At 32.5% G+C, this 13,026-nt stretch overlaps 1 protein-coding gene across 2 annotated transcripts; it reads left to right on the top strand.

Annotated features, from left to right (window-relative positions):
• The first annotated feature begins 427 nt into the window (after nucleotides 1-427).
• On the top strand, nucleotides 428-11,784 carry LOC147407548 (DNA (cytosine-5)-methyltransferase CMT3-like). 2 transcript variants are annotated; one of them, XM_086436181.1, is made up of 22 exons: nucleotides 428-762; nucleotides 853-893; nucleotides 978-1,080; nucleotides 1,343-1,450; nucleotides 1,556-1,675; nucleotides 1,766-1,865; nucleotides 2,055-2,272; nucleotides 2,431-2,496; nucleotides 2,596-2,841; nucleotides 4,570-4,628; nucleotides 5,151-5,217; nucleotides 5,340-5,669; nucleotides 5,743-5,811; nucleotides 5,894-5,980; nucleotides 6,057-6,144; nucleotides 7,690-7,811; nucleotides 7,923-8,027; nucleotides 8,110-8,153; nucleotides 8,236-8,305; nucleotides 8,409-8,512; nucleotides 9,540-9,728; nucleotides 11,641-11,784. In XM_086436181.1, exons 1-21 carry the CDS (start codon nucleotides 496-498, stop codon nucleotides 9,718-9,720), a joined length of 2,595 nt encoding a protein of 864 aa, XP_086292307.1. In that variant the 5' UTR covers nucleotides 428-495; the 3' UTR covers nucleotides 9,721-9,728; nucleotides 11,641-11,784. The 2 variants fall into 2 exon arrangements, with proteins under 2 accessions (XP_086292307.1, XP_086292306.1); XM_086436180.1 differs by lacking the exon at nucleotides 11,641-11,784 and having other exon boundaries at nucleotides 9,540-10,150.
• The last annotated feature ends 1,242 nt before the right edge of the window (nucleotides 11,785-13,026 follow it).

Raw genomic sequence — 13,026 nt, 5'->3', positions numbered from 1 at the left:
GTGACAAAAATGATGTGGTGGCGGGCATATAACCATAGATGCTTTTTACTAGTATCTCGAGGAAAGTATCTATGGTAATGTGTACGACACTACATCATTTTATCACCTTTGTGTCGCCCCCATCACGACTCTTTAGTGAAACTTAATATCGTTAATGATTATTGAGTTGGATTTGGAAGATTGACTTTCTCATTTTCTTACAAATAGGCGATATAAGACAATTTTTGCGGGGTTCAAAATGTTGACGTCAAAGAGTATATTGACGAAAATTTCAGAATATAGGGTGTCTCCCTAATTCAATGAATTAAATAGGGAGCTAAAATAAAAGAGAACTTTCCTAATTTGTTTCCCGCCAATCGAAATTATTTCAAAAATGGAAAGTTCATTACTACCTCCAAATTCTACATCTTTTATAGTCTCATTTCGTCTCAATTTCAATCTCGTTGTCTCCTTGTCCAAAGATACACCCCCAAACCCTAATCTCCATTGGCGGAGATGTCTTCGGCAAGAACACTGCGAGCTCGACAATCAAAGGAGACGATTGAAGATTCTTCTCCCGCAGCTCGAACCATCGATGAATCTAACGAAAAGAAGCCTAGATCGAAGTCGAACGCGAAGAGAAAGCCAAAGCCCAAGGCGGAGGTATCATCTTCTCCAAAGAAGGTGAAGAGAGCAGTATTAGATCCAGAGTGTGGGTTCGTTGGAGAACCAATCCGAGACACGGAAGCTCGAAAAAGATGGCCCGCTAGATACGAGGACAAGGTTTTTATATGAAAGATTCTTCTTTTACTGTTTTTTTAAGGTCTCAGTCATCTAAATCCTTTAACTCGTACTGTATTTTGTCTTTTTCAGAATTCTAATAAGAAAAATTTCACCTCCAGAAGCTCTAATCAGTATGTTTTGTTTGTCTTATTTATTTCTGTCATAAATTTGTAAAGGATTTTAGATTTTTAAGTCTGATCGATTTATTCTTGCAGGAACGACGATGATGAAGAGGAGGTGTTGTTTGCCCGTTCTCATTATCTGCAAGCAGAGGTGGATGGTTGTATTTTTAATCTATATGACAATATTTATGTTAAAGTAAGTATCTTTTAACTTGAAGTGTATTTTGTAGGTTTAAATCTTATTCACATCCCCATTTTTGTTGAAAAATGTGTTTTTTTTTTTAACCTAAAAAAGTTTCTGAGAACCCCTCCATTTCATCATAAAATGGTGATCCAATGTGGGAAAGCAAGAGACTTGAAGATCAATTTAATCGAGAAGACACATTGCTAAAAATGATATTTTAATCATTAATTTTGTCAAATTTCACACAATTTAGTATATTTATAATTTATCTCAGGGTGAAGAGGGAGGACCTAATTATATTGGAAGGATAATCGAGATATTTGAAACCCCTGACAACAGGGCGTTTTTCACTGCGCAGTGGTTTTTCAAAGCTGAGGACACTGTAAGATAATATTGTTTTTTTTTCCTTCCATTTCTTGCTTATTTATTAGTATTCAAATCATCAAATTCCTTTGCTTAATGATTCGTGATGTTTGAATATTTTCAGGTGATTAAAGATCATGCCCATCTAATAGACAACAAACGCTTGTTTTTTTCTGAATTAAAGAATGATAACCCTCTTGATTGTATTGTTTCTAGACTTAACATTGTCAAAGTCGCTCCAAATGTACGTGAATCATCTGTTTCTTGTAACCGAGTTTAAATAGTTTTGTGCTTACTTTTATAAAGGTTTTAATATTTCTAATTTGAATAACAGGTAGATTTGGTTGCAAAGGAAGCAACTATTCCACCATGCGACTTTTATTACGATATGTCCTACTCCTTGGCATACTCGGCATTTGCTACTTTACCGACTGGTAATGCCATGTTTGGTTAATGGAACATTAAATGACGTGTTTTTAATTACAAGGTTAAAAGCATAGATAGAGCTCTAGATATAATTCCATACATGTTGGCTATAAATTTATGCTCATTAGTATGATTGAGATGTCTAAATCTCTTATAACATTCCACACTTTAAACATTGAGGGACTTGTTTAATTCAGAAATTGCTAGAGTGGGTAGTGAAACTTCTTCGACAATTTCAAGCATTGCCGGTTCTGATGGTGTATCTGGAGAAATTAAGTCCGATTCTGAGCAATCTTCACTAGTTAGCAAGCCCAAGAAGACTGAGTTGACGTTATTGGATTTATATTCTGGCTGTGGTGCCATGTCTACAGGCCTTTGTCTTGGTTCAACCACATCTGGTGTAAATCTTATTACAGTAAGTCAATTGGGTTACTTTAATGTTATTTGCAAACACCCAAACACACATGCATACAGATGATGACACATTTGGCTTCCCGTCCTGGATACTATGTTTTTCAATAAGTGAGTATTAGACATGCAAACAATTCAGTATAATTGTTTTTTTGTTTTCAGAGATGGGCTGTCGATATAAATGAATATGCATGTCAAAGTCTCAAGTTGAACCACCCCGAGACTGAGGTATGATTGTTGTTGCGTGTATTTTCTAATTGCAAATTCTTAGGGTAAGTACATGTACAAAGATGTTCGAGATAGTTTCTTAGTTCCAATTCTCTTCAGGTGAGAAATGAGAGTGCAGATGATTTCTTGATTCTGCTAAAAGAGTGGGAGAATCTTTGCAAGAAATTCTCTTTGCTGGGAACCAAGCATTCTTGGACTCAAAATACTTCACCGACGAACAATGAAGATGACGAAGATATCAAAGATGGCTCTAAGGTACCCTTTGGAGAATTTGAGGTGGGAAAATTGATTGGGATATGTTATGGGGATCCAAATGAAACGAAGAAACCTGGACTGTATTTCAAGGTATTGCTTGATGTCTACTGTCAATAAAACTTCATGCATGGCATTTTATTGATTTGTTTTACTCATTTCCTATTTTAGAGCAATTTTGGAGCCTAAGTGGTTCTTGTTTTCATTTCATTATTTTTGGTGGTCTCGCAAATAATAATAATTAAACGTAGTATGAACAAGTGTAAAATAAAGAGCAATACATGCAGAGAAAAATGTTTTCATAGTCTCGAAAATTGTAATAATTAAACGCAGTACAAACAAGTGTTAAACAAAGTGTAATTCATGCAAAGAAAAATCTACCATGGGACCATGATAGTTGTTTGCTTGTTTGTACACACAATAATTGGCCTTGAATTCACTCAATTCATCATGCACCCCTTAAAATATGAAAAAGGAATGCATAATATTATCAGGTTGTTGGTCCCAAGATGGCATAAAGGATGAGTGTTGCATCAAGTTGGTATATGTAAAAGACCGCCACCCTCTAACATGAATCCTTATCAAACATTTTAATTTGTTCATGCTAAGTCGTTCCTTAGAACTAATGCATTAGCAAAACTTGATTGCAGTGGGAAGTCGGCAAGGGTTAGCTATCAATAAAAAAACGGATTGGCTTTTGATAGAGTGGAACGGAGGAACATGGTTCATTTAGTTGAGCCCAAATCTTTGGGATAGGTCTTTGTTCTTGCTATTGATAGTAGTTATTACCTATTTTCAATTTCATGCAAAATATTTCAATTTCATCTATTTGAAACACCATTTGTGTAACCTTGAGGGAGTTACCCTCAGACAACTACAAAGTTTCTTAATTTTTTTTTTTCTTTATTGTAATTTCTTTTGTAAGATGAATTTTTCTATATCGAAATGTTATATCAGCCAATTTCCATAGCCCTCCATTTTTATTCATGCTTTTTATTTTTTTATTCTCAATAGTATTAAGTTAAAAAATAAATAAATTCTTGAAGTCTTAAATAAATGTTAGTCTAGTATATTGGTGCCTATCCACCAAAGGTTTTATATGATTTACCTTGTTTGATAATTTTAATGTCATGCAGTCTTTTCCATTTACCAACCGAAAAATATCAATAAGAAGTATTTAGTTCCAATATCTACCCATATAATTATCATTATCAAAACCACATTCCTTAGAAATTTTGGGTTGGCCAAATGAATATTATTCCTCCATTAAATTCTTCCAATATCAGTTACTTCAGTGTGTTCATATTGTTTCTCACTTCCTCAATCCTTCCACAATAATTTATATCTCTGTAGTTCATTAATTTGTTTATTTGCTTAATACTTCCATTTATGTTCTTGACCAATGCATTTGGATCATGTAATATTCTGCAAGATCATTTTCATAGAGTTAAAATTTTAAAATAATTTTGGGTAGAATCTTTGTATTATCAAAATATTTGCATTTTATTTGGAGTTGCCAATTTTGTAAAACCAAGGGCCTATTTGGAAGCAAAGAGTTGGGGGTGAAAGTTGTCAACTCTTAATTTTGGAAGCAATGATGATTAGATCAGAGTTCTTGGTAATTCAAGGGTGAATTCTCATAGGCAACCTAATATTGGAGATGTAATCAACTCTTATTATGAACTTTCAAAATTAGAACTTTAAAAGTTTAACTCTTTGAACTCAACAATGTGACCCAACTATACCCCAAATTAATTGTAGTTTTTGGTTTTCCTCCATTTATTTATTTATTTTTATTTGTTGTACTTGACTTTCATTTAGGTACGTTGGAAGGGTTATGGTCCAAGTGAGGACACTTGGGAACCCATCAGTGGTCTCAAGTAAGCTTTTTTCCCTCTTATTTTCTTCTCCATCCCCTATTATTCCAACTAGCTATGTCCATAGTCACCAAGTCGGGGTTCGGGAATAAGTCGGCAAGGGAAAAAGTAAAAAAAATGGAGAGAAAATTGGGAAAAATCGAAATAGTGTTAAGACAATGTATTTTTTTCTCTACTAAGTGGTGTTATTATATATATGATCAAATCCTATTTTAAACTATAAGAATAAATAGTTTTTGAAAAAACCCTTATAAAATAGTTTCCTCAATCCCCCCCCCCCCCCAAAAAAAAAAAAAAAAAAAAAAACATCACATTTTTGTGTGTTTAAATCGTGACTTTTTCAAAAAGTCAGGATTAAATCGCGATTAAGTCACGTTTAAATCGTGACTTTGTCAAAAAGTCATGATTAATTGTCAGGCTTTAAAAACGCGATCTAAACACGATTTTTGATAAAGTCGTTGACTTTGGTGACTATGGTTGTGTCAAAAACAATGGTTTACAATCTCAATGTTATTTGTTGACCAGCAAGTGTGAAGAACGGATCCAAGACTTTGTTATTAGGGGATATAAGTCAAATTTCTTGCCGTTACCGGTAAGTTTATTTTCATTTTCAACTTTTTTTTTGTTAACTTAGATTTTGATAATAAGTTCCCCCCTCCTTTTCTTTTCATTGCATGTCATTGATTGGTTGCCATTTTGGGGTGGATTTATTAGGGTGATGTTGATGTTATTTGCGGTGGCCCTCCTTGCCAAGGCATTAGTGGATTCAATAGATTTAGAAATAAAGAAGCACCTCTAGAAGATCCAAAAAACCATCAATTGGTTGTCTTTATGGATATTGTCGAGTATTTGAAACCACGATATGTTCTAATGGAAAATGTGGTTGACATATTAAAGTTTGCTGGTGGTTTTCTTGGTCGTTATGCTGTGGGTCGCATTGTTTCCTTGAACTATCAAGCGCGGTTAGGAATGATGGCAGCAGGATGTTATGGACTTCCTCAATTTCGCATGCGTGTATTCTTGTGGGGTGCTCGTCCTACAGAGGCAAGTATATATGATCACTCATTAGAATCAATAATACTTGGAATTTTTCAATGTTGTTTGTTTTGCCTTGTAGGCATTGCCACAATATCCACTTCCAACACATGAAGTGGTCGTTCGAGGAGGAATACCTAATGAATTTGAGGTATGAGTTGTGATTGGAATTATTGCTTATTTATTTAATCAACAAATTGTTCAAGAGTCAAGATGCTATGTGATGTATGCAGCGTAACACTGTTGCTTATGACGAGGACCATCATTTAGAGTTGGAAACTGCTCTATTGCTAGGGGATGCAATTTCAGACCTTCCCCCGGTATGTGATTTGATCTCTTAATTGATATACCCAATTTGTTGCATATGTGGTATTTATTTCTTTATTTTTTGTTCAGGTATCAAATCATGAAACTCGTGATGAAATGCCCTATGGCAGAGTTGCTCAGACTGAATTTCAAAAATACATTCGGTTAAGCAAGCATGGTGAGCCCAATATTCCCTTTTATATCAGTTGTAATTATGATTAATATATTTCTACCAGTTACTTGAAATGTTTTGAAGGTGATTGAAATCCACATTTATTAAAGATCTAAATGTTTATATGGCACATACTTCTATTGATTCCTTTATCATAAATCCACACTTTATGAATGTGGTTGTTTCTCGTTGTCTTAATTCTTCATTGATATTGATAATGCCTAACTTTTTCTGTATAAAATGAAGAATTTATTAGCCACCGATTGTGCTTTTCTTTCAAACTTTACATTCTTGTATTATGCCATGCTAGCCGATCAGCAAATAATTATTAGAAAAATTAATAATTATTTATTGTAGAAACTCTCAATTATTTCAATATAATTTTTTTGAACAACTATATAATTAAATAATATAGAATGTTTTATTGTTGGAGTAAATGGTAATATTTATATTATTATTAATGTAAGTGATTAAAACATGGAATTCAATTATGTGAATTTGACACTATATTCAAAATATCTGGTGCTTACATGGATTTTTTATTTTCAATATTAATTATTTATATATATTATCTTATTTATTTTGAAAATGACCTCATGTGAAGCTTAATAAGTGAGATTTAATAGGTTTCCTTTATTCTCTGTCAATTTTTTTTTCAAAATTCATAACTTATTCCACTACTTGGATTGCACATAAATGGATTTTTTTAGAGGTCTAACTGAGATCTTGATAATAATAATTTCCACCATTAAGCATTTCTAAAAGTCAATAAATTTATATTCAAATAATTATATCCATAAAGCACCCTTAACATATGGGCTCGCTTTTACCATTACATAGTTTAGTTGAGTGGTGTAGTTGTTTTATGTCAGCTATTTAGATATTTTCTATGTTTAGCATTTTTTGGGGTATTACTTTTGGATCTATGTCCATGAACTCTCTATACACTGTAAATTTACATTATTATTATGTTCATTGCATGTGCGACTCAATAGAAATGGTAAACTAACATTATTAAGGTTTAAACCATGTGATTTTTGGTGTAGATATTGAAAACAATAAACATCGTAAACTATGTGAGGGTTGTTCTTTCAAGCAATAAATCTAAGATGGCCTTTCGTTGAAAAACATTGAATTTCTTATGGTCAGAAAGCCTCTTTTTAATGAGATCAGTAACCCAGTGTTGGTAGGAATTGAACTCCGGTTTATGGTATCATCACCCATGGATTGTATCTCTTTACCACCTAAGTTGGTTGGCACCTGCTTGAATTTCTTAAAATTGAAAAATGCTGGCACTATAGTTTCTTGAAAACTGTGATTTTTTTTATATTTTTCTTTTGAACCAACTATGTTTTCAATTAGCTGATATCTTTAGGATGCATTTAGATGCCAAGATTTGTTCAGATGTTGTTATGGTCAAATAGATTAAGGTTTTTCACATTTGTTTGATTTTGGAGTAGGTTAGTGGTTATGTATTGATGTTGTCCAGCAATTTCTTAATTTGCCTCTCTCTCTCTCTCTCTTGCTTTAAAAGTGTTGTCCTTTCTGCAGAGTTATTTGGCTCCAAGACCTCTGACAAAAAAATGTTGCAAAAAGCGATACTTTTTGACCATCGCCCATTACAACTTAATGATGATGATTATCAACGTGTTTGTCAAGTTCCTAAGAAAAAGGTTTTTATGTTCTCATTAATTTAAATTTTTATAGTCGAATTTTTTTCCTTAGTCACTATTTGAACTTTTGGGTTTTTCTTGCTGATTGGTATGCTTCTTTGGTTGTACTAGGGTGCAAATTTTAGGGATTTTCCTGGTGTTGTAGTTCGTTCAGATAATAAGGTCGAATGGGATACGTCAATCGAAAGAGTGCTTTTACCATCGGGAAAACCACTGGTATTTCTTGCTATTCGATTCATTCTTGCCATACAATACAGTTTGTTTTGCTAAATTAGCTTGGTTTTTATTTTTATTATAGGTCCCTGACTATGCAATGAGTTTTATGAATGGAACATCAAGCAAGTATGTATTATATGTTTGAATGCAAATAGTTCTATATATGCCATGATATACTAATATTTTCCTTATTTTGTCTCAAATGTAGGCCCTTTGGTCGTTTATGGTGGGATGAAACCGTCCCAACTGTAGTTACAAGGGCTGAGCCTCACAATCAGGTTTACTATTATTGTTGTTGTTTTCGTTCATGATTTCTACTATTTTAACATGTCTATATACAAGTTCCTACATCGGACTGAATGCAATTTTTTGGGTTTTTAGGTGATCGTGCATCCAGAACAAGATAGAGTTCTTTCAATACGAGAAAATGCCCGACTCCAGGGTTTTCCTGATTACTATAAGCTTTGTGGACCTGTTAAAGAAAGGTAACTCACTTGAATCTAAAAGTTATGTTTCACAGGGATTCCATCCTGCACGCGTCTTTCTTCCCTGGGTTCCATAAAATTTCAGTTCATAGTCTTTTGGCTTCTACTTGGTTTAACATGAATTCTGTAAATTGTCCCTTCACTTCTTAATTTTGTTTTAGACCCCTTTAAGCTGTTTTTCTCCAAATTTTCATAATTTGTTGGATTTTTTTTTGTTATTATTTGGATAGGTAAGCTGGACTTTTGAACTTGGGACCTCAAGTTGCATTTCAAATTATCAATCAACTGAGCTGTGGGTCCAAGCCTAATAGCTTGGTCCTGTAGCTCAGATCCCACAATATGCTACAATAATTATTTACACCCAAGGTGGTGTCTCTTGAAATAATTGTTTCGATCAAATATTTTATAATCCTTATTTGATCCTTTTTACTTGAACATATTTATAAACATATCTTCTACGGTTCATGATTCAAAACTGTTTTCAGGGAGTCCATTTAGTTTAACTTCTTTGCATAATCTATCTTTACAAAAGTTGCATTATCTTTTCTATACTTTTACCATCTTAAGTAGATTGTCTCTTTGTATCTTTGGCTGTAATGAAATTGCCATTCTTAATATCTATCTATTGGTGGCCAAGACTTGATGTTCTAGTTTTGATGTTCAATTATGTCTAGATCCATTTTTTTGCTTCCAGGACATTAGAGAGAAGCACAGATATTGATATAAACTTATTTAAGTACACAATAGTAAAAGAGTGTTTTGAAAACAATGCTTTTGATAAAGTGAAATTATAAATGCTTGCCTCAGTTGCTAAATATTTTTGCTGGTATCTCCCGCTTTTATTGTTCTTTATTTTTTTTGGTTTATTGCCATTCATCATGTTATAAGGTTGGACCATAGAAATAGAATTTGTGATGTTTCTGCAAATGTAAATTAAAATATTTTTCTTTTTAAGAGTGCTTCATTCAATTTGGTGTATTTGCACATCCATATTCAATTAGTTGTTGACATCAGCAACTTATTTCAGGTATATACAGGTTGGCAATGCTGTTGCAGTCCCTGTCGCTAGAGCGTTGGGTTATGCATTAGGTTTGGCAAGCCAAGGGACTTGTGATGGAAAGTCACTACTTACCCTTCCTCCGAAGTTTTCAAACACTGTTGTACTCTCCAAATCCATTGATGCCGATGAGGCCGATTGTTTAATTTAAAACTACAGGTCCTTATTATTAACATTTTCCCTTAATTTTTCAAATTTTCTTTGAATAAATTGGATTTTATTTATTGTCCAATTAACTTGCTGTGTATAACTATATATTATTATAGTTCAATTCAGAATTAATTAGACATCAGTTTTAGATGGGCTTGCATGGGCACTTGATCCGGTATTTGGAGATGTTTCTGGCTGTTTTTGATGAGTTACGATTCAGTACAGTGTACTGTTTCTTTAGGTAAGAACAGTGTCTATGCGGCATGCTTTAGTTGGAGAATAAACACATTGTCCTGCGTGCCATGCACTGCTTAGTTAGGAGCCCGAGGTGCTTTATACTACAACTAAAGTGTTCCACATAGCCACCATGCCTATTTTATAGGAATGGAACACCATATTGGATCTTGAGATGTTTTTAAATTTGGCAGCTTTTAGAGGGGTGGTGATAATGATGATTTTTTATTTTAAAAATGATGATTTAACTTCATTAATTATCAATTGAGTTTTGTTTCTTTTTATTGTTTCTTGCATCTTACCATATACAATAGGAGAATTGTGAACCCTTTCCTTGATTTTTCTTTAATTTATTTTTCTTCTCTATGGACTCGTTGATTTGCTGAAAATTTGCCTTAGGAATATTTTTTATCAGTACAAATTTTATAAGGGAAGATTTAGCTTTGTACAGAGTAGAATGGAGGAATAGGTTTCATTTAACTGGCCCAAATCTCTGAGATAAAGCTTTAAAGTTTTATTAGGGTTTATTTTATTTTTAGCTGTATGGTTGTCATGAAATGAACGTTCTCCGCACCTTTACAATTGCTGCTGTTGTGGCATGTAATATTTGGAAAATTTCTTGAAAAAAAAAATTCTTTTGTTTTCATGTAAGTCCCGTTGAAATGTTACTTATTGCCTTTAACACATGTTGCAATAGCTACTTAGTCCTCACATATTTAAGATCTAAATTGGGCTGATAGAGGTGGTAGGTGTGGTTGTTGCAGTTATTGGGCGTGGCTTTGGCCTTTGAGTTGTGACCATGGTGTTGGTTGAGATGATGTATCAATGATGATGGTGGTGGCACTTTGATTGTGAACTAAATGGATTTTGAGTATAGTTCACATGAAACTGATTAGGGGGACCATTGATTGTATAGCAGGCTTATAATCATACCAAAAACTTTTTCTGATATTTGGGTTGGCCAGTTAATCTTGATGTTCTTAAACAACATATAGCGTGGAAAGTTTTCCAAATAACATTTGAAGGTTAAAATACTTGGGATCTCTTTTGCCAATCTCCCTACTTGAGGTGGAGATAACTGGGTTGAGGCGTGGACAATGGTGGGTGGATAGATGCGTAACAATATACAAAAGATGGATGATCGATCCCTCTATGGGATTTGAACATATTAAATAATGTGGGACAATTTTGGTCAATCCAATCTCTAATAACTAAAGGACAATCTTTAATAAAACGTATAGAAACTATAATGAATTATATTTTATAAAAATATTCTAACAATACTTAATAAATTAAATAATAGTCATAGTAAAATAGACAATATTATATTAAAATAAAGATGTAAATGACATAAATTTTCTTGTATCGAGTGTATTTAAAGTATAATACTGATGATATTTATTTTCAAATTATATATGTTATTGTAGTTTTATGATTTCTAAGTGTTTTATTGTATATATTTTTATATTTACAGGTCGACCAAATATGAAATCAAAACAGAAATTTAATCTTTTAAGCCTGACCTGCTCATCTGCTTCAATCAATTCTTTGCCTGATATGTTTGACTTACACATGCATTTATAAAGCTTGGCCATGAGTCTGATCATTATCAACAATGACATTAATATTATTTTTTTAAAATTTATGTTATATAGTTAACGTCGATCTCCTTTCGAACTTATTTCAGGTATGTATTAGTTTTGGCAAGCCCACTGCGATGAAATATAACAGCTGACCCTTCCTCGAAAATTTTCAAACACTGTTGTACTCTCTAAACCCAATGAAGTCGATGAGGCCAATTGTTTAATTTAAAACATGAAGTCCTTATTATTGACATTTTTCCTTAATTTTTAAAATTTTCTTTTAATAAAGTTGGATTTTATCTATTGTCCATTGAACTTGCTGTGTATAACTATATATTTTTATTATTCAATTTTAAGATGAGTTTGCAAGGCCACTTGATCTGGAATTCTGAGATCATTTCTGGCCCTTACTACATAAAATAAGAGAAGAATGATCTTTTTTCCTTGGTTATTTATTTATTTATTTTTTCCTTCTTTATAGCTCTTATCGATTTGCTGAAAATTTCCGTTAGTAATATTTTTTGATCAGTATAAGAGGATTTGGCTTTGTATGTAGTAGAATGGAGAAACAGGTTTCTTTTAACAGACCCAAATGTTTTTAATAAGGCTTTGTTGTAATTAGTATAAATTTTCTATCGTTTATTTTATTTTTAGCTGTATGGTTGTCATGAAATGGCCTTCAAGTGTTTGCTTGGGTTGTGATCATGGTGTTGTTGAGATGATGGTGGTGATCATACTTATATTTATTGCTTTTGTTCTGACTTTGGATTGACCAGTTAATCTTGATGGTGTTGGGTACAATATTGCTCTTTTTTCTGTGTAGCCCTTGCCCATTATAGATGAGTAAAACAAAGATAGATGGTCCCTTAATGGCCAATTAAATGGGATTAAATAATGTTGGTCAATCCATCATCTAATAACTAAAGGACAATCTTTAATAAAATGCATACAAACTATTATAAATTACATTTTATTAAAATAATCTAGAGAAAATTACTTAATATTTCTTAATGCTAACTTTTCTTTCAATTTAGTCTTTGACTTTTATGAGTTATTAAAATAATCCATTTAGTAAATCCCTCATTTTAAAACAGTCTCTATTTTTGTCTAACCATTCAAACTCACTATTTTTGTCTAAAAAAAATTAAATTTCCAAAATCCCAATCTAGTTTTGGAGACTATTCTTATGAAAAGGAAAAAGAAATCATTTTCATGATTTTTTTTTTGGTATTTTGAAGATGTATATAAAAAATTGGGATTTTTTCAATTGTTTTCCTTCCTTTTTGGTTGAAACTTGATCAAGGATAGTTCTTTTGATTTGAAATCATCTACACTAGTCGGTATGTCAAGTTTTAAATCCATCTTTCCATGTATTTTAGTAGGAAAAACGAAATTAGGTGGGTTTTACATTGTTGAGGTTGACAAATTTTTTTTTAAAGTATTGTTGAGGTCACCAATTTTTTAATTATTGTAAACTTCAATAATAAAAA

The sequence above is a fragment of the Akebia trifoliata genome, chromosome 3, assembly GCF_017979445.1.
Source record: "Akebia trifoliata isolate Shusen 1 chromosome 3, ASM1797944v1, whole genome shotgun sequence".
Lineage (NCBI taxonomy): Eukaryota > Viridiplantae > Streptophyta > Magnoliopsida > Ranunculales > Lardizabalaceae > Akebia > Akebia trifoliata.
Note: the sequence above shows the minus strand (reverse complement) of the source record. Positions and strands in the feature narration are given on the sequence as shown.

Excerpts from the sequence above, each read along its gene's own strand:
- LOC147407548 (XM_086436181.1), top strand. The coding sequence starts at position 496 with ATGTCTTCGGCAAGAACACTGCGAGCTCGACAATCAAAGGAGACGATT. Across the intron at positions 2,497-2,595 it reads TGAACCACCCCGAGACTGAG|GTGAGAAATGAGAGTGCAGA; the intron begins GTATGATTGTTG and ends AATTCTCTTCAG. Across the intron at positions 8,028-8,109 it reads TACCATCGGGAAAACCACTG|GTCCCTGACTATGCAATGAG; the intron begins GTATTTCTTGCT and ends TTTTTATTATAG.